At 39.3% G+C, this 20,906-nt stretch overlaps 1 protein-coding gene across 1 annotated transcript in view; it reads left to right on the top strand.

The window, feature by feature from the left end:
* Positions 1-20,076, top strand: part of cacna2d1 (calcium voltage-gated channel auxiliary subunit alpha2delta 1) — an 84,488-nt gene extending 64,412 nt beyond the window's left edge. Inside the window, exons 26-39 of the mRNA XM_088416343.1 lie at positions 1,226-1,307; positions 3,503-3,565; positions 4,855-4,958; positions 5,400-5,495; positions 6,063-6,130; positions 6,213-6,251; positions 6,327-6,398; positions 8,628-8,780; positions 8,862-8,914; positions 9,249-9,304; positions 9,585-9,714; positions 11,487-11,599; positions 13,545-13,627; positions 16,816-20,076. Coding sequence (XP_088272469.1) covers positions 1,226-1,307; positions 3,503-3,565; positions 4,855-4,958; positions 5,400-5,495; positions 6,063-6,130; positions 6,213-6,251; positions 6,327-6,398; positions 8,628-8,780; positions 8,862-8,914; positions 9,249-9,304; positions 9,585-9,714; positions 11,487-11,599; positions 13,545-13,627; positions 16,816-16,929 — 1,226 coding nt within the window. The 3' untranslated portion in view covers positions 16,930-20,076. The remainder of the gene's footprint in view (positions 1-1,225; positions 1,308-3,502; positions 3,566-4,854; positions 4,959-5,399; positions 5,496-6,062; positions 6,131-6,212; positions 6,252-6,326; positions 6,399-8,627; positions 8,781-8,861; positions 8,915-9,248; positions 9,305-9,584; positions 9,715-11,486; positions 11,600-13,544; positions 13,628-16,815) is intronic.
* The last annotated feature ends 830 nt before the right edge of the window (positions 20,077-20,906 follow it).

Here is a 20,906-nt window from a genome sequence, read left to right as displayed (position 1 = left end):
TTTGATGAGTCAGGTCTGAGCAGGCTGACATCAGGCCCGATCGACTGAGCTTCCTAGAAGCCCCGTGTTGTCATTCCACACGGTGACTCATCGGCTTTGATTGGTCGTCATCTAATGGATCTCAACGGCCGGTATAGCTTACTGCCATTATCCCCCTGCTAATGGAGGCAGCTATCCCCGATCCATTTGGAGCCAAGGTCACGCTCGGTCACGCTGCTTATGAAAAAGTTTGGAGTACAAACCAGGGGTGTCCAAAGTATGCCCACAGGCCATTTGCAATTTCATCAAGAACAAGAACGTTAAAAACAAGTTTAGAATGTTGAAAAATAACTGAAAAATGGAATGTTGACCAATATGTTATTTTCACGGTGCCTTGAGGTACAAGTTTAATTCAATCCTCGACCACACTCATAACTCAGATCACTTAAATCACATTCAGTCTCACAAACCAACCAATTTGTTTTTTAAATGTTTTTATAAGTGTGCGTAAGTTAAAGACAATAATGCAGAAACAATTGAAGAAAACTTTCACAACAACTGTCGTTGAAGTTTAGTCACAAGAAGGTATTTTTTCCTAGAATAAAAATAATCCATGCATATCTTACATTGTCTGGCTAGATGTGTTTCTGCACTGTGTGCAAATTGCACTGAAAAGAAATTTAAAACAACATAAATCCTATGTCTCAGCCCTTTTATGGAGTTTTTTGTTATGGTTTAGCATTATGTTAATGAACACTACGGCACTGTTGTTGGTCCTCTCAGCCAAACCTCTTTGCTCCAGTAGTGCTGTGGTTTAGAAATTTTGCTTTCAAGTCCATGCAAAAATTGGTCCAGCGAAAAATAAATACATATAAACGAGAAAAAAAAAATATGAATGCTAGTTATTCCAAATGTAAAAGTAAGACCAATCGTAAATGTTTTTTTTTCTTCAAATATGTTTAGAATGATTTGACTTTTCAGCATATTGCATAAACAATGTAATATGTGCCCCCACCCATTTTCCTTAATTTTTCTGGCCCCTATTATGGCCCTCAGTGGAACAAGTTTGGACATCCCTGGTCAAAACTTTAAAGAGTAAGAAATGTTCTAATCATTTAGCTGTCAGTGACATTGTTGCTCGTTTTGCCTCCGTTCATTTTGCCATCACAAGTTTGTTTGCAAGCCTAGCTAGCTACTGTAGCCATGACATGCATGATATGTAGACGGCATCTGTCTCCAATCACAGGCAATGTATCCCTTGTGAGTCGACTCATCTTGGATGCAGGCCTGACAGCCGAGCTGGTTGACTTGTGGAAAGAGCAAAAAGTGTGAGTAGAACTTGTCCAGATTTTTCTGCATTCTACAAATGTAACGACGGCAGTCATGCTCTTCTTTGTTGTCCGGATATTACATACTCAAACTTGTCTTGATCCTGGATATATTTGTTGTGTACCCTGCAAAGGACACAATTCTTTTTGCTGCAAGACACAAATAGTGCCGCCAGGAATCCCTTCAAAAGAAATGTAAAAATGTTCCATATACCATACCATGCAACCACCAACACTAACCCTGACAGTAAATTAAGAGTGTGCGCACAAATTTAAATGCTATATCAGTTTCCAATTGGGTCTCTTTTCCACCAAGTTGAGGTTCCTTGATCCTGTTGCGTGCGGCACATCTTACTACACAAGCATGGTAAGCATGCTTCCTTGATGAGTGAAACCAATTATTCACAGTTGGGAAACGAGCCCTCCTACAAATTGTGAACATCTGCAAGCCATTGATCTAGCCGATAATAATATAAATAAGTAATTCATCTGTTTACTTAATAATTTAACTCGAAGGATACAGTGATGAATGAAAATAGGCTATCCATTTCGGTTTAAATGTCTGTGGCATGTTCAATCAAACACCGTTTTCAAAGCTGAATCCCCCATACCATCCTGCGTTTCAGACCATTTTGACTGATCCTTCAAGAGTATTGTACTTTCTGACAGCATAAGCACTAACTATTTTTTTTATTATTTACCAGAAAATTATAGAGGTATCAGATTAACAGATTGATTGCAATCAACTAACTAGCTTTTTTTTTTTTTTAAGTATAGAAGGGCTTCTTGCGCATGAGTTGTTGGGGTTTGGAAAACAAAGGCGAATCACACCCTGGAGTGGACATTGTTTGGCTGTCACTGTGCTTGGCATAACTTGAATGGCTTCTGTTGTGAGTGGGAGGGCAAGTTCAGGAAGACATAAAAATGGAGGACTATGACAGGTTGGTCCAAGTAATGATAAAATTGAACTTTAAAAATGTGCAGACCGCACCTTCAATTAAGGTCGTGATATGCATTTGCAACGATGGCAACAAAGAGTCTAACGTCGCAACAACGACTCAAATGTAGCAAGCCATATTTAAAACTCTTTGCCAAATTGAACTCAAGAATATCCCATGTTTGAGAAAATCTGCTTTTTTTGCATGATGTCCAATTGTGTTTGGTGATTGACAAAAGAAAAAAAACACTATTCCTCCTGATGATCTAAACATTGCAGCCAGCCCCTGGGACTAGTCTCAAATGCTGCAGAGAATAATCGGTTACAACTGCATCTTTAAGCGTTTGTAAAACAAATAAATGAATGACTGAAGCCACTTTTTTGGTTGTTACATGTCAATCTTTTAATGTGCCACAATAACACAAGGTATCAAATGTATTTATTTTCCCTTTTTTGTGAGATTATAAAGAGATTATTTGTAACAATTGAGAGTACATGTTATTGCTAATTTTCTCATGATCTAAGTAATCATTAATCACGTTCCTGGCACACACTTTCAACGACCTACAGCGATATATACTCCGTGAGTGGGAGTTGCATAAACTTGTCCTACAAGTAATATGCTGTTCTTTCTACCCTTCATAATGAAGGTGACAAGCCAAGATGCATTCCCCAAATTTTACCTTCAAGGCAAAATGCTGTGCTGCTCACAAAGCCAAAGCCATACAACATTAACAGCTAAAGTGACCTGTTGCTCCCCGCGTTGGGTTGTATACCTGAATTTCACCCACAAGGTGGGCAAGGATCTTTTCCTTACATTGCAAACTGTTCTTAATGAATACTGTATATATGTCTGTGACAGTAAACATTTGGATACTGTTGGTTTCTGATTTTATAAATGTCTACAATAAGTCACTGCAGGTGTGAGAAAAATGAATAATACAGTACGTTTTTGTGGCTGTTTTGCTTAACTCTCATTGGAAAGCCTCTACAAAATACTAGAAAAGAGTCAAGGAAAAGAGTAAAACTCATGGGAGACAAGAGAGATGAGCTGATTCCAGTTTCCGTTAGGTCTTGGATTCTGTTTTGACGTCTGGACCACATTTTTAGTTGCGAGTTCCAAGGGTCCCCTCTACATTGACAAGCGACTCTGGTTGTGAAATTCAAGAGTGTCTTTTCCCCCAGCCGGGAGTCACAGATGCACTATTGGTCGGCATGATCCACTTCGAAGCTTGACCGTGTTTTTCCATCCTCTCAGGAATGGGACGATGGCCAGGTTTGTAGCCACAGATGGAGGAATCACAAGAGTCTTTCCGAGAAGGTACCCCTGCTCGCCATCAACGTCGTACATATCTGGCTCAGCCAAACTAGCCTGAGAGATACAGCCAATTATCTGGGCACTCAAATATGTGCTGGGAAAATTGAAAGGATCTGGGATATTTTTAGTTGGCGCTCTTTTTGGCCTCTCAGGTGGTGCTTGTACATGAAGAATTAGGCCCGTGCAGGACATAGATCAAACTATGCATGCGGCAGCCACGAGCATTTGTTTTCCTCCATTTCCTAATGTTTACAAATGTATGAGTGGCCTAATTTTTACACAAGTGGATGTAATATTATTCATAAATGCCTCCTTCTTATTTTTATTTTTATTTGTCTCCGGTTGTGACAAACTACAGTTCATACAATAATGCATCTTTCCAGTATGTGACCTCTTTTGACATGTTGACAAGCGTTAATATTTTCATTAAATATGCTCAAAAACGAACTCTCGCTCTAGAGTTCAGTCAAACTCAAGGTAAGGGAGGAAATAAAGTGGACCCCATTCTTTGAAGGCTTTTTCTGTCTGTCAGCAGACAGGCAAAGAACATCTACGTGCTCCAAAATTGTTGTTCTGTAGGGCAGGTTGTAAAATGCCCGTAAAATACATTTACTGTAGTATTTACCATTGCTCACATTGTATCTATTTTAACACTTTGGTGTCTTAACTACGATATTACATTATTTACCATCTGGTTCACGATTGCTTCCACCTTATCTAAAGCCCACGTTCCAGCTGAAAAAAATCAGGTTGCAGTCAGTGTTGGCACAGAACCTTTAGGCTACAGCTAGAAATCAAAAGCAACTATCAGTTGATGCTTACTAGTGCTTCTGAAATGTATTTGGTGTCAATTCGGGACACTTTAATTGATGGCGGATGTGCCAACTTCCGTTTGAGTTGAAAGTTTGAAAGGTATTAGCTATATTTGAATTCAGCTGCCTCAATTAATGAGGGGTGTGCACAATTTTGCAACCGTGTTGTCTTAATTGTTTAAAAATATTGAAATAGCTCTTTCAAAATGATTACATTAAAAAAACAAGAATGAATGATGTACCATACATCTTTCATTCTTGTTTTTTTTTTTTTTTTAACCATAAAAACACGGGCATTTGATTAGGATTGTAGACTTTTTTTTTTCCCTTTTATGTCTTAATTTAATCTTGTTTGTCACTGTTGAATCTATTTTCCGATGTAAATTCCAAAATAATTAAATAAAATATGGTAATGTTGACAGAATATCTGACCTTAAATACATATTATGTTAATTCATTTTTTAAATTCATTTTTTCAAGCGCCGGAGAGGACTGGATGGAGAACCCCGAGACGTACGAATCCAGCTTCTACAAAAGAGCCCTGGACAACGACATGTACATTTTCACCGCTCCGTATTTTAACAGTAAGAACGTCGTTGGTGCTGTGGAGCTTTGTTTTTTTTCCCGGTGGTCTGGCATCCAGCCCTAGTGCCTTTGCCTGACATCATGCCTTTTATCCTCGATCTCTTCCCGGCTTACAGTATGTCTGTCGGCGTTCATCCTCTGCCTCACTCTTGGACTGTGAGCTTCCTTTCTCGCTTATCTCTGCTAATCTCTCTGGCAGACGTCAGGGGAGGCAAACAATGAGCGCGATGCAGTCGGGGTAACACTCGACTGGATTAACACATAGGGGTTCATGAGATCCACCAGGCTCAATGTGAATTACAAGCATTGGACGCATTTCCCAGCACGGATAACAATTATTCCCATTTTTAATCGTTGTTCTGAAATGCTGGATTCTGAAGACTTTTTAGCCAAATGTGCAGTGATTACATACAATGGTCCCTGGTGTGTCCTTCACTCAGCTGCAGCAGAAGTCAGAGAGAGCGTGTCCGAATCTGGTATCCTCGTCAGCAAAGCCGTGGATCTCACTATCAATGAAGTCACGCTTAAGCCGGCAGGTCAGTTTGACTTAATACCACATCGATTGCTGCTTGGGACAGAGACTTGGGGAGTTCAGTCTTTAAAAAGTATATTCATAAAACCGAGCTTTGCGATTCAATAAAACATCAATGTTTTAATATAAGGTGTCTGAATTTCATAAAGGGGAACAACTCATTAAGAGTTTCTTTACAAATGAGATGGAGGATTTATTTCTAAAAAGTATGTAACAAAGTGAGTAGATGGGTTTGCGATACTAGGGGTAATTTTCAGTCTTCGATTTTTGTGGAATGCTGGAAGTAGCCAGAGTGCACCTACGCAAGCATATGGAAAATATGCAATTTCCACTCAGGTAGGCAGGAGCCAAGATTCAAACTTAGAACCACATATCTATGAAGCAGACTTGTCAATCATCAGTCCACCATTCAGCCAGAAACACAATTTAGACAACCCAAAAACATGCAACCACTGAATTGTGTTATTCGAAAATGTCAGCAAATAATCATGAAAAAAAAAAAAAAAAGAAACTCCTGCCATGCTTTGTTGCTAATAACACGCCATATTTCTGTTGCTGGTTTTGTTTGTAGTAGTGGGAGTAAAACTCAATGTCACTTTCTGGATGACTAGTTTCATGAACGCCACACTAAAAGAGAATGTAAGTGCTCTTATGTATTCATTGTTTTTCATTTCCACGCGTTTAGGTATTAGCAATTAATTGACTCTTGTCTTTATTTTAGTGCAAAGATGAGATCTGTGGTTGTATGAGGAATGACAAGGTACAGCAATGCATGACTCAGAAGCGATATTATACTTTTGACTTGAATCTAAACATTTGTTCCCCCTTTTTGCAGCATGTCGACTGCGTGATCCTCGATGATGGTGGCTTTCTGCTCATGTCCAATCAGGATGATTACATTAGCTTGGTAAGTTCATATCAATTAAAGACATGTCAGTATGGTTAAATGCCATTTATAGTCCTGGCAAAAATAAATAAATAAAAAATAAAATCCCTGAAAATGACACAGTGGTCACATTGAAAATAGCTGATAATAGTAATACCAAGTTGGATGCTTTTACTTTTTCTGCAATCAGTGTTAGCTAGACTAGTTCTATACAGAGCATTACCTTTTTACTTGATCGATTGATTGGTTGATCTAAGATATAAATGCATTACAATATTTAAGAACAAAATAAAAAATGAAAAAAAAAGAACCATTTATTGATTTTACAGTTCAGTGCAGTTGGTTATTTTATTCCTATTCCTATTTTGTTGTGTTTTAGAATCCTAGCAAGTTATAGAATTTGAAGGCATTTCATTTGATAAATATTGGACTGGTTGGTACTTTTTAAAATTTTATTTTACATTGGTCTTGCATATCAAATTCAGGTAAACTATGATTAATCCAATCCAATTAAAGTAAGAGACAGAAATGTGCCGGAGGGTTATCTTGAGGCTTATCTGTTTTATGAAGGAATGAAATAGCAGAGGTTGAAACGTTTAGCCACGTTGTCAGGAAAGATGAAATCGGGAGCTTTATAAGTCAACTATTGCATCTCGCGGGACTGCATCAATCGCTTACCAAGGTCAGGCAAAGGACTTATGGCTAAGTTACAAGGATGGCTTACTAGCTTGCTCTGAGCTCCTTTCAAAGCTCCTCTAGGGCGTAGGTTCATTCCTGCGCCTACTAAAGTACAACATCAGACGCGGGAGGATGATCAAAGTTCAGGTTCTGTCAGTCGGGGATGCTTTATTGAAGTGGGTCTCCGGTGGACGTGAGCCTCTCACACTGAGATACTGAGTACAGACTGCTGTAGGTCCCTATGGTCCAATGTGAGCACAGGTACTGGTCTGAGGAATGCTACTTGTCAGTCATGATAGGCCATATTGCAAGTTTCTTTTCCTAAAGGAATCACATTGTGTGTGTCTGTGTGTGTGTGTGTCTTGTTTTTTTTTTACAAATGCAAAACAGTTTCCAGGTATCTGAAAATGATTTCATGAAAATAACACTTTTTTTTTCATTTTGTTGGACTTGTACGAGTTATCTGATTTTAGTTTATCAGTATGATTGATGTCATGTTTCCACTGATGGTATATACTCTGCTGTACTTAGTTCCACACCAAAGGACATTGCGTCTCCACCTCCACAACCCAGGAGCCCATTCTCACCTCGCCAGCATGTACTGAACACAATAACAAAAACAATGGAAGGTGTGAAAGGATTATTGTACCTGGTGCTTGGTGTGTGGCTGTTTTGGAACAGTGCATCAACCAGAAGGGTATATTCACTTCAAGTATTTCAAAGGAAGATTATGGAAGCCATTCCATTTCCTCTCTTCATCTTTCATTGTTGATGGTGGCTGTTTTACCCAGGTGGTTTGTGCTGCTGCAGATTAGAGACTGTCTCGTTCTGATCAATGGCCTCCAAAGTATTTACGTGAGGTTTTTGAACCTGGCTTCTTTTTTTTTAAATCACAAAACAGTAGTTACAAAAAAATGAGTGAGTTAGGTTTTCTCAGAGGAAACTGGTCTTTTTTGAGTAGAGTAGAGTAGAGTAGAATAGATACCGTTTATGAAAATGGGGCTAAAAAGAGCAAGTAGCGTGGAAGCAGATAGATTTTTTGGGCTTTTGCCAAGTAGAGTAGAATAGATGGTGTTGGCGGAAACAGGGGTTTAGTGTGTGGTTGAAAAAAACAATTCTTTTAAACTGGCTCACCGGCATGCCTGTAAAAAAGAAATGCAACATCCAATTCAGGATCATGCCTCTTTACGTCCATCTATGTGGAAAATGAGAAGACTGTATCTCATACATTTTTACAGCACCTTTCAGAAAGAAAGAAAAAAAAAACAACAACAAAAAAACGATTCCTCTGTAGCCATGGCAAGAATATAATACCATTGCATAACATCTGACATTGCAGAACTGAGCAGGGGTAGAAAGGACATGGCAATGTCCCACTCCATTACATGCACCAGAGATGTGTTGACAGCTGCCTGCTTAAAAGGATTGTCTGCGTATGACTGAACTCTCTCTATACAAATGATCTTAGGAAGCGGATGCCAATTTCTTGCGAACTGATTCACTGCCCTGTAAAGTTCCAATTCAGCAGCTTAAAACCTTTTCCCGAACTGAGTTTCTTTTTTGTGTGTCCAGATAGGTCAGTTCTTTGGGGAAGTTGATCCCGTGCTGATGATAAACCTTGTCAACACCTCACTGTACTCCTTCAACAAGACCTACGACTACCAGTCTGTGTGTGACCCGGAGAAAGACAGCAAGGCTGCGGCGGGGCCTCGCTCTGTCTATGTGGTTCGTTGTTCATTGAATTTGCATTACCATTTGGAGGTTTTTCAAATGGTGTTCACATCCATATTTGACTTTTTTTTGTAGCCAACCATTGCAGATTTGCTCAGTATTGGCTGGTGGGCATCCACAGCTGCCTGGTGAGTGCATTTGAGCTGTAGATTCTGCATATACACTATCTATCTTCTCACACAAATGATGTTGGTTTGTGTTATATTCCATATATATATATTCCAAGCATATTGTGTGCAATCTCAGAGTGCTGGGTTCATTGGGAGTGGCTAACATATGCTAGCAGGTCTCTGAAAAGCTATATTGTGGCACCATCGTAATGTAGGCAAAAAAAAGTAGCCTTTTCTAATCTTTGCGTTGGGAACATAAATAATGCATTATACATGTGTTGTTGTTGAGTACTATGCTGTCGACGGCAAACTAATTTACTAACTTAAAATGACAGAAGTTGTTTTTGTGTAGGTCCGTACTCCAGCAGCTCTTCTATGGTCTCATGTTCCCCAACCTTCTGCAAGCAGGTGATCAACAGAGTTTACAATTGCACCCATGTTTTGCCTCTGTTAATGCTGTTTTCTAAAACCCGGATTTATTTGCCATTGACGCATGCCTATCTATTGGCAAAATCAGGTATTAGTCGGTGTTAGAATGAATCATTTCCAACATTTTGTCAAAGCTAGCTGAGTAGATGCCAAACACGAGGTTTGTCATAAGTCAAGCGATTTCGTTATAACTGCCATATTGTTCAGTGGAAAAGCAACATATATTAACTAGAAACAGTTGTTGTGCTCATCTCTTTAGCGGAGTCAGCGGATGAAGACATTCCCGATGCCATGTTTAAAGAAAGCTGTATCACAGAGCAGACGCAGTACTTCTTTGACAACGATGAAAGATCCTATTCGGGTGTCCTGGACTGTGGAAATTGTTCTAGGTATGTGCTGCACGTATAAATATTTCATGCACCCCCACAAAATATCAACTTTCTCCTCTAAGTGTGAATGTAGTGCGCCGTATATGACACTATAAAGATGTCCCTCCCTTCCTCAGATCATTTTCTTGCACATCCTTCTGTTTAATGATCCGTGGGGATAGGTTAGGAATAGTGTTGCCTTCCTGGAGGGCCTTTTTCAGTTTTTACTTCAGACGGCTTCTCTTACGGTTTCCAGTCTGGTACTTTTGACCTTGATCCGTCAATGACAGGAACTGCAGGGGGAAGCACAAATGTTCTTTTATCAGTTTAACTTTCCCCAGTCTCTGGGTTTTCTTCAAATTCGCCAATTTTCACGGGCCGCTGCACATTTACTTTGGTCTAACCTTCTTTTGTGTCATTTTGGGGGTTAAATATGGCTGTAATTACTCGGTGTTATGGGTCCCGCGTGTCTGGTTCCCAATGTTAACGGTTGCACACACACAAAGCCGCATGGCGGCCATAAAAAGTCCAATAAGAGAACAGCTTAAGGAGGCCACATGCACACCTGCACGGGTCCAAGCAGTATGTATCAAATGGGACTGCTTATATTACATAGCAGCTCATAAAGTAAATCACTGTGATTATAGCAGAATTGCTAAGAATACATATTTGCACAACTTGGATAAAAGCTTAGCCACCCTAAGTTAATCCTGTTCCAATGATGAAAAGATAGGATAGATTTATAGTTGGGTTGTTGAATGAATGGATAAATGGACACACATGTGGTCATGTAAATAGATGAATGGAGGATGGGTGAGTGGACTGTGTGGAGTAATAAGTAAATTTGATAGAAGGAGAGCAGGTTAGAATTGTAGATGGATTCATTGATGATGGATGGAGGTCAAACATAGATCGATGCATGAATAGCTTAGAGAAAAATGTGTGGTAGACAGACAGCAGACAGGTAGCTAGCTCAGGTAGCTGGACGGACGGACGGACGGACGGACATATAGACAGACAGACAGACAGACAGACAGACAGACAGACAGACAGACAGACAGACAGACAGACAGACAGACAGACAGACAGACAGATAGATAGATAGATAGATAGATAGATAGATAGATAGATAGATAGATAGATAGATAGATAGATAGATAGATAGATAGATAGATAGATAGATAGATAGATAGATAGATAGGAACTGACATGAACACAACATTCACTGACTTTGCTAGAAGCCGCAAACGTAAAACACTGAGTGGGATAGGGGCTGACAATAGACGACGTAGAGTACTTTACAATCTACGCATTATCACGTTGATTTTTAGTCCTTTTAATTCGGATTGAATGTGATTTCTGAACGTTGGATGTTTTATTTATGCCAGACAAGTCAGCCGTTATGCTGCAACACACTCCTGGGAACGACTTCACAGTAACAGTGTGCAAAAAACCCAAGGTTCTAATCTTGTTTTCTTTTTTCTCTATGCATCTTTGAACTCGATAGCTCAGGGCACCCCTATTTTGAAAAAACATTATTTGTACTCAGCAGCGCTTTACAGTAAACAGTAACTTTTTCAGAAATCCGGATATGTTTGAAATGATGGATGCTTGAATGAGTGGGGGGGATGTTAAACATTTAGCGAACTCTATGGATACCAATGCTGATCTGTGCCCTTCGTGAAACATTCAAATTCAAAGACAAACGTCCTCAAACTGAATGCGAGGGTCCAGAGTCGTCAATATTTGTGCCTGATTTTCTACTAAATTCACCCTTTTCATGCGCCGTGCAGAATGTATCGAGCCGAGAAGCTACCAAACACCAACCTGGTGTTTCTGATCACCGACGCCAAGGCCACGTGCTTGTCATGTGACCCTAGACCACTGCGACAGGCCGAACAACCCTGTATCCTTTCACTTAAGTCATAAATAGTCAACAAGGGAGAGACACGTCTTTTTTTTACTCCCGGGTCCTTCCATCCATCAGAGCTTGTGACAAGAGAGCTTTAAAGGCAGCGTCCAAGGACACACGCCGAAGCACTTTCCAGCAGTTCCCCATCCGAGCGTCCGCAGGTGAGCAGTAAACCAGATGCGGCGCGTATGAAAGGCGCTCTCACGTTACGAGCAGATTGGCTTTTCTTTGTTTCTGGTCTGCGCGCCGCCATCAAGTTGAATTAAGGTTAAGAGCAGAGGTGCACTTGTGTGTTGAAATGTAGGCAGGATATCTGTTTGACAGATGTGGCTTAAATGCGGCTTCTTGCTGCTCAAACAGTAAAGGTGTCATCACAGGCATTTGCCACGGGGTCACTACAGGGCGCATTTGTTGCCACTAAGGTAATGGTGGCCACGCAGTTTAACATGGGCGGACAAATTGTCCTGTTTCAAACTATTTGTTGGCTTTTAGTCTCAATTGGGCTTTTAGTTGTGATTGTTTTGGACTGTGGTACTTGGTGTTAAGTTGGATTTATCGTTTCCTGATGTGATTCAGTGTCTTGTGCGTCTGCGGTCCGCTCCCTGACATTTGCTTCACTTCTGCGCTGTCAAATTTGTTTCTTGTTAGTTTTGTTTTAAGCCTTCAGTGTCAACGTAATCAGTCCCTTACAGAGCCAACTTTTATTCTTTTGAGAGGGACAAAACAATCAAGATTGCTTTTTTGTTACGGTTGACAAGTTCTCTAGGACAAATGTGATAACCATTTTTCCCATAATGCCACAGGATAGCCTAGAATTTTTCAATACTGTTCCACAACAAATGACAAAGTCTTGTCAAAACTGTTGACATTGGCAATTCCAGGCCTCCAGGCACGTTTACACTTTTTCCATCAATACGATCGGTTCCTTATGGAGACAGATCTTTTCAAACTTTGTGTCAAGAATGTGACCAGAACCAACAGGATGGGAACCCCGGAACACACTGAAGGCAGCTTTAAAGATATAAAAAGGTTTATTAACAAAAAGTGCACGCAACGCGAGAAGTAACAACTCAAGAAGGCAAAAGTACAACTCAGGAAAAAAATCGGGACTCAAAGTACAAAACAAAGAGACGCGACAAAAGCGCATGTAAATGACCGTGATCAAGGGCGGAACCAGCAGGAGGACGTTGGCATAAAACTCAAAGTACAAACAAAATTTACTAAGGCAGATTACGAAATAAAGTAGCAACTAAAATACATATGCTGTAAAACAGATATAGTAGGAAGCAAGGAACTGGGAACAGGCATAGAGATTGGATGTGCACAAAGCAACAATCTGGCAACGTCCTTAGGCGTCGGCCGCACCTAAATAGTCCACTGATGCCAATGGGCTGCAGGTGTGCGGACGGTGGCTCCACCCCCTAATCTGCAGGCAGGACAAGACATTAGGGACACAGACTGTATCAGTTTGCACGCATTTTTCTGGAAAGGGCAAAGCAATCATTCAGTTGTTTCAGGGATCATGTTCATTTTTCTACCATGATGACAAGGTTTTGTTCACTCCAATTTAGGTTCTCGCATGTTTTATGTTGATAAGTTTGTTATTCTAATAGTTTTCACTTTTTTTACATGTATTTTTTTGAGAAGGGCAGAACAATCAATCATTCCTTTTTCAATTACTTTATGTCTGATGCTTTCCAAGTTAGCAAGGTTGAGATACTTTTATTCTTTGCCTTGCGTCATGTTAACTAGTTCCATATACATCCAGGGTTTTTTTTTCCAACCTTTGTCTGAGGCCAATTTCATGACAAGGGCATAACAGTCATTCATTTTTCATAAATGACTGTATGTCCAATTTTGTTTAGAGAAATATGCTATTGGAATGTTATTGAGGTTTATCAGTGCATTGTAGCCGTTTTCCTGAAAAGTGCATGTTCAGCTGAAGGTCCAGATCCATGCGAGCTGGCCCAGAACCCGAGATACCGCAAGGGGCCTGACGTGTGCTTTGACAACAATGAAAATGTAAGATATCGACCTCAGTGCCTGTGTGCTGACAGAACAGATTTAGCATAGGTACAATTCTTCACAAATGTCATTCGTTGTCAGATTATGATCAGTTGTGGCCTTTGGGTACAATGTTATCTGTCTGGTGGTCACTCCATCCTCTCATCTATGATGTCCATATTTGTATTTTTTTTCACAATCCATGTCATTGTATCTTCCTTGTCTTGCTGCTTTGTCTGTCTTGCTGCTGTTTCTTAATCATTTCTGTCTTCATCTTCTCAATCAATTTGCCTCTGCCTCTCTTTGGCTGTCATCTGTCATGCTAGGATGAGCCCTTGTGTCCAATCAGCAGAGGGTCCACACTGAGCTACTCAGGCCTCCTCCTTTCTCTGTTGCTGCTGCTCACTTGTTTGGGTTAGTGTGTCTATGTAGAATAGAAAAGTCAAGGATCATATTTTAATTTTGTATGACAATTGAATTTGAATTGAGAGCAATACTGCAATGGATATGCTTCAGGTCTCATTTATTGATTGCCACATCCAAAGAATTAGCACTCATATCTTCTTGTGAAGACAACATTCTGTCAAATGGAACCACCAGACTTGAAAAAAAGTTATCTTCATATTATTTTATTATACTTAAAGGTATTATTGTTATAATTATTATTAGTAGTTATCAGTTATTAGTTTTGTCATTGTTATTTTACATAAAATCATAATGATGGAAATATAATTACATTTTAACCTATCATAACACATGCTTATTTTACAAATAGTGTGTAAATGAAATTATTATTATTATTATTATTATTATTATTACTACTAACATCGTTATATAATGCCATATGAATGATTTGAAAATAGAATTTAATTTTTCACAATTTAAAATGATTGAAATACAAATATTTAAATCATGATGCTGATTCTTTTTTGTATTTTCTTACACCATTATGTCCCCCTTGCAACATTTGGAGATTTGCTTCATTCCTAGTAAAGCGCCCTGCATTGAATATAATTTTAGGAAGCAATATTTCAGTTGCTTGGTTCACACCCGTCACCATTCATTTCATTACATGGATTCCACCAAAGGAAAAAAAAAGGTGATGCGGTTCATGTGTTTCATAAATCAGCATTATTTGGCAAAATCAAAGGAGCAATGTGGAAAAAATATTGTTCCTGACCAGCCATTTATACAGCGTTTATATGCTGTCTAAATATTTGGTCTGAAAAAATTGCCTCACATCTGTTAGCCCAGTTTTTCATTGTTTTTTTTTTTTCAAGCTTTAGATCAGGACACTTGATGTCTATGAGTGTATCCTGGGATGCCAAAAGAGGAAATAGGAAGTGAGCCTTTCTCATCTTTCCATCTCTCCCTTACTTACTTTTAACTGCACTCCTCATAGGAAGACAGATTGTGTCATTGAAGTAAACAGAGGAAGCCCTGCACGGCTTTCCTGCTTTTTGAATCCAGGTCACTTCAAGACCTTTCCAAGGCCTACGTTTGGCATGCCTGAGCTTCCTGACTAATCCCAATACAAACTCGCACGCACATAGTCACAGTTGCAGGCAGATACAGTATATTACCCCACATTGTTGGTTGAACCAGTTTTTAGAGTTATATCGCTAAACAAAATAGCAGTACCTACTGAGAAGCATAATTCCTCCTTTGATTTTTATTCTTTTTTTTGTAAAGGTAAAAGACACCCCCACCCAGTAATAATTAGAGGTGGGCAGTTCGTTAGTACTGTCGGACTGTCTGGTCAGCTGCCGTTCGATGAAACAATTTAAACAATGGACTAGGCCTGGCGGACATGACTATTTTGCCATTTTAGTCCGTTGTCGTAATTTTCACCACCTGTCACTGTCATCACAACAGTTTCTCACCCTATCCAGTTAAATTTCTGAGAGATGTTTAAACTGCCAGGAATAACTACTTGTGTGCTCGAGTAGTATGCAGCAGACACAATTAAGAAAGAAACTTTTCTCATTATATTACACTGGCCAAACTTTTCTCCTCTTTGAAACAGCTGTGCATGGCTGGACAGTCAATGTTTGCTCTGTGTTTCAGAATCATGGTTTCAGAAAAAAAAAAAAAAAAAAAAAAATTACATTTACGTCTTATCTTGCTTTTTAAATACCACTTGAATGACTAAATCGCTTGCACATAGTGGTACAAAGCATTCTAGGATGTCTTTCTGTGGGCAAAAAGATGACATCATTCCACTAACCAATGAAAACATTGGCAAAGGCCCATCTTACTTTTATTGGCTCTTAGCCAGGAAATCCAAGTTAGACGGTAATAAATAAAAACAATATCTAGTCAATTACGCTCAGCAAACCCTTGCTTTTTACTTATAGTGTATGTGACAGATGATATCTATCAGTTGTGAAATTTGTTTTATGTTATCGAAAAAAAAAAAAAAAAGAGTTCAGAAACAATGAAGTTACATGTTGTTTGATGTGTATGCACCTTAGTGGACATTATTGCTTTTTGCAGTCTAATGCCGATTGACCACACACTGCGATATGCTATGATAAAATGATTGAAGTGAAGACTATAAAGTTTCACTTGTCTTTTTTAGTTTAGGTGTGTGTGTTTTCCCACAGGTTTAATTACTTTTATCTTTTAGTAGGATGATAGAGTTTAATATTTAGGGGGGTGGGAGTGATTATGGTGAAGTGGCGGACCAAGGATTAAAATCTTTAGTTTGAAAAGGGCACCGCCAACTGACAGACCAGCAATAATAATAATAAAAAAAAAATGTAAAATGCCCACCTCTGCTAATAATGAATTATTACCAAGGTATGCATTAAAATAGTGAGGGGTCATCATAGGGTTTAAAGGTTTCTTGTCAGCGTATTTCCCAATCTGCTTTTGAAACAAAACCCTAGCCTTGTATGCTTGAATGCTCCTGGTTTTAGTTGGAACATCTGGAGGAGGTGAACTCCAACCTTGTTACGGCCACAGCGAGTGTAACAATAAACAAACAGATCACAAAAACACCTTCACTATGATAAACACTCTGAGACTCTCCAAGAAGATCCCCGGTTTACAGCAAAATTAAAGAAATATATCTTAATTTGTCATTCAAATTATGTTCTTCATTTCACTGCATTCTCATGTTATTTCTTGCCAAATATTTACCATTCGTGCAGTTTGTTGTCATAGCGTTTTGTGTTTGAACTGACAAAGGATTTCCGCCACAGGAAGATGACTCTGATTGCGGCGGCGGGACCGTCCTGAGCCCAAGCCTTGGGGCCACGCTCGCTCTCCAGCTGCTTCTTTTGTTGTGGCTCGGCGCACCTTCGCTATGCTCGTGACACTTGCAAACGTTCAAATGGATGCGGCTTGAAAGACTCTCAGCGTATTGTAGAGGAAACGAGGAGGCAAAAACTCTCCACAAGCTACGGTCTCATGACACGGCAGGAGCTGCAGGGTGCCATCCGAGACAGTATGAAGTTGATTTAAAAAAAGCTGTGTTTTTTTTTGGCTCCTACAGTGTCTCAGTCTTCGTTTATTGATGCCAAAGGTTTCTCGCTCATTTTGTTTTCAGTGCTAACCCTGCTCAGCTGCTCTCCCTTTCATACTGTACCCCAAGTGATTCGCCTGCAGGGTACAAGAGTTAGCGTGAACTGAACCCTTTAATTCTGTTCCGTTTTTGAGATTGTGTGCTCACTGACAGCGTTGATTCGTGTAGTTGTTGCTAATGTTTGTATTGATTGCATATCAAGGGCGAGTAACCACACATCCTGTCACCCTTTTTGTTGTTGAGTATTTAAAAATGTATTGTACCTGCTCAACAAGCATTTTGCTAATAGCTCAGTGATGTATTGTAGCAGTGTGTACTTCATATCAAGCAAAAGATTAAAGAACAAACTTATTAAACACACCCCAAACATTTTCATGAACCATAAATACGTTATATTAAACTATGATGCCAAACACAGACACTTAAAGCTCATCTTTCAACATTGCCCCGAAAATTAAGACTGAGTTTTGTTGTTGTTTTGTTTTTGTTTGTTTGTTTTTTTACAATTTTGAGCATTACACCGGAAGTGCACATGTAAAAGAAGACTCTCCCAACTTTAATTAACAAGCCAGGATAAACTTAGCTCCTCCCGGACATGCAAAAATGTTAATCTCTCAGTTGAGCTCTGTCACACCAACATAGTTCATTACTTTCTTTTTAGATAGGCCTTTGGTGCTATCTTATGGCATTTGAGTGCTTTATAGAGAGTGACAAACCTCTTTAGCAATTTTAATAAAAAAACAATCCAATATGCCACTTCATAACTTTTGGTCATGACCAGATCAATGGTCCTATTGCTGAAATGAAGTAAAAATGACCCAAAAAAAAAACAAAAAACTAACTAATAATTAAAAAAAAAAAATATCGATTGAAGCGCTGCCAGACATACTAAATCATTTTTCCTGCCCCTCCCCATTAATAAATAGTCCAACAAAAACTGTGGGACAGGAAGATAAATCAGAGTAGATGTGATAACTACAAAACAGATTGCCAGATTGCCTTTTGGCAGAGTATTATTAATAATTGTTCTTTACATTTCCTTCTTTTGATGCATTGAACTCCCAGTGCCTGTGTCTCAACTCAGATGCCCGTTTTTTCGCTGCACAGCATCCCACACTCGCCATTGACGGTAACAAGGTACTACCTCCAGTCCCAGATCACCCGGGGTTCCATGCATATGCGTAAAAATAACAAAAAATGCTAATGTGAGCAAAGCCCGTTGCCGTGTTTCCGCTGTGGATGCTGCGTCATTATACTCCACCGTCTCAACATTGCTGCAGGTGCACTCAGGCTATTCCGGATTTAGATTTTTCCGCCTTGAGGCAAGGCGAGTTGAGATGTCATATGCAGTGGAAATGCGGGCAACTGAACAAGTGATGAATCTGTATCTGAATTTCTTGTCTAACATATAGTGAACTCTCACAGAGCACAATTTGGAAGTCTCTGGGCTTAACCATGCGACCCACCAGTCAATTCTCATGAGAATTCAGTTGGATTTCATGCACTGTATATTTTCATGGTTTTAGTACATTTACAGAAAAGTGAAAAGCACAAGGCAAGGGGTTATTACCTCATCCAAGTACAAAATTGAGTTTGGATATCCATTGGCTTGTTTGGAATAAACACAAAATGTTGGTAGCGATTCTTATTTATTTTCTTCAGTTTGACTCAATGAATCACTGTTTTTCTGAACTGTGCGTAACCATACAGATTTGAAAAAATGTACATCTTGTATTTATTTAACATCTTTCCTAATCTTTGAAGTCACGCCCTTGTTTTTCAAATGACGTTCGTTCGTTATCTGAATTGACTACGGACACATTATCAATTAACAAATAGTGGTGCATAAACCCAGGAAAACTCCAGCCCAGGCTGATGTATTTATAACTTTGAGTACTGCTGACATAAAAGGACTTTGATTGAAATTCTCCCAATATCTGCAGAAGAAATTGTGATTCCAAAATAAAGCTTTTTGTGAGAATATATAGAAGTTTCATAACAAGATATCAGGGTTACAGAATATTCTTCTTTGTGGCGCTAGATTCACTGGCATATAGTTGAACAGTGCTTATATTTCCGTCATCAATGTCCTGCTAAATTCTCGTGAGAAGGTTATAAGGGCCAAAATATCAAGGAACGATGAGAACGCACTTTTCTCCTGGATCCAGCTTAGCTCAAAGCAGACGCAAAATAACGCTCCAACATTTTGCTGTATTTACTTTCTGTGTTCTCTCCGCACCGCCCGACTCAGGAGCCAAGATGACTTGTGAATGAGCTCAATATCAAACATGACTGTCTCGTTGTTTTCCCTCCCCTCCTCCTCTTCCTGCTTGTTTCCTCTTGGTCGTCGCTCTGTTAAAAGTGCTGTGAAGCAGATGCTGGCTAAAAGGCCCGCCCATCGAAAACGCTGCAAAGTCGCCGGGATGAGCTTTTATTGTTTGTTGTGTTATGAGCACCTCCGCGGTCAGCATCAGGGCTTGCTGGAGAGAACGTGAGAGGACAAAGTATCAGTGATCATCCAGCATTGCCTTACCTCTCTGTTTTAATGAGCATCACGGTGGCCATGTGCATGCCTTCTAAAGGTTCAGGTTCTCTCCATCTTGCCTTCTTGTTGAGCTGCCGGTGCTACGTGTGCAGGTGATACCTGTTTATCAAAGTGTTGATGTGCGTAATCCAGACGGTGATCCGGGGGAGGGTCATGTTTATCGACGTGAATGCCTCCTCCTCCTCCTCCTCCTTGATATCTGATTGTGCTTTAATACTGTAAATTATATACTCTTTTGTGGAACTTGACTATAGCCCGAATACATTTTTGTATACATTTGTACACTATTTACTGTATAAAAGAGAAAAAATGACAAAAGGTTAAAATGTTTATAACATGGTGTTGATTATTGTGCAAATATAATATATTCACAATAAAAGTGGTGTATTGTAATGGCCTTTTTTGGACTTTTTGTATTTGTTGAGGGCACCTCACCTCAATTTTTGTTGTGTTTGATATTACATGATCCCCCTTGAAACATGTGAAATCACAAAAACGCACCCGAAAAAGTACATGCAATTATTACATGGAATCATTTAAAAGCTTGCACGAAAATAATTGTGTCATCAGAGTGCTGCCCCACTCATCAAATGTGAAATTGCAAATTCAATTTATGTGGGTTAACAATTTATTTATTTGTTTGTTCGTTTGTTTTTGTTTCATTGCCTACTTTAATATTTGCTCAATTGTGGAATGTAGCCTGCTTGGGGAAGTGAACAGAATAATAATTTAATTGTGTATTATTACTATGCATATGACAATAAAACTCTGGAATCTTTTCAAAACATCTTTTTCCAAAATAGCGAAGCAGATGTGTTGAAAGTGGATCCATATGACTTGAACAATTTACACTAAATCTGTTAGCTTGTGGATGAAGTGCAGCCTCTGTGAGTGAAAATAAAATTGATGTTTTTATTGCTCTAATGGGAGCCACCGTATTTTACTTTTTAATTTAGCATGTAGCTGTGCCGTTGGTCCTCTTGGTGATGCAAGGTGTTGCCTTTCATTTCAAAGTGGAGGGAGAAGAGTGAACAGTGGCACATTTGAATGAAACAGGATGCCCCCCCCCCAAGACAGGCACCTGGGAAATGTTTTAAAGTAAAAAAAAAAAAAAAAAAAAAAAATGCATTATGTTGCTTAACTGAATACACAACAAATTATACTGTAAATGACACTGACTTTTTAAAAGGGAATACCTGCATTAAAAGGCCCTTAACATGATA

Source organism: Hippichthys cyanospilos, chromosome 6, assembly GCF_059441005.1.
Source record: "Hippichthys cyanospilos isolate Australia breed blue-spotted pipefish chromosome 6, RoL_Hcya_1.0, whole genome shotgun sequence".
NCBI lineage: Eukaryota > Metazoa > Chordata > Actinopteri > Syngnathiformes > Syngnathidae > Hippichthys > Hippichthys cyanospilos.
This window is presented reverse-complemented; position numbering and strand designations above follow the sequence as displayed.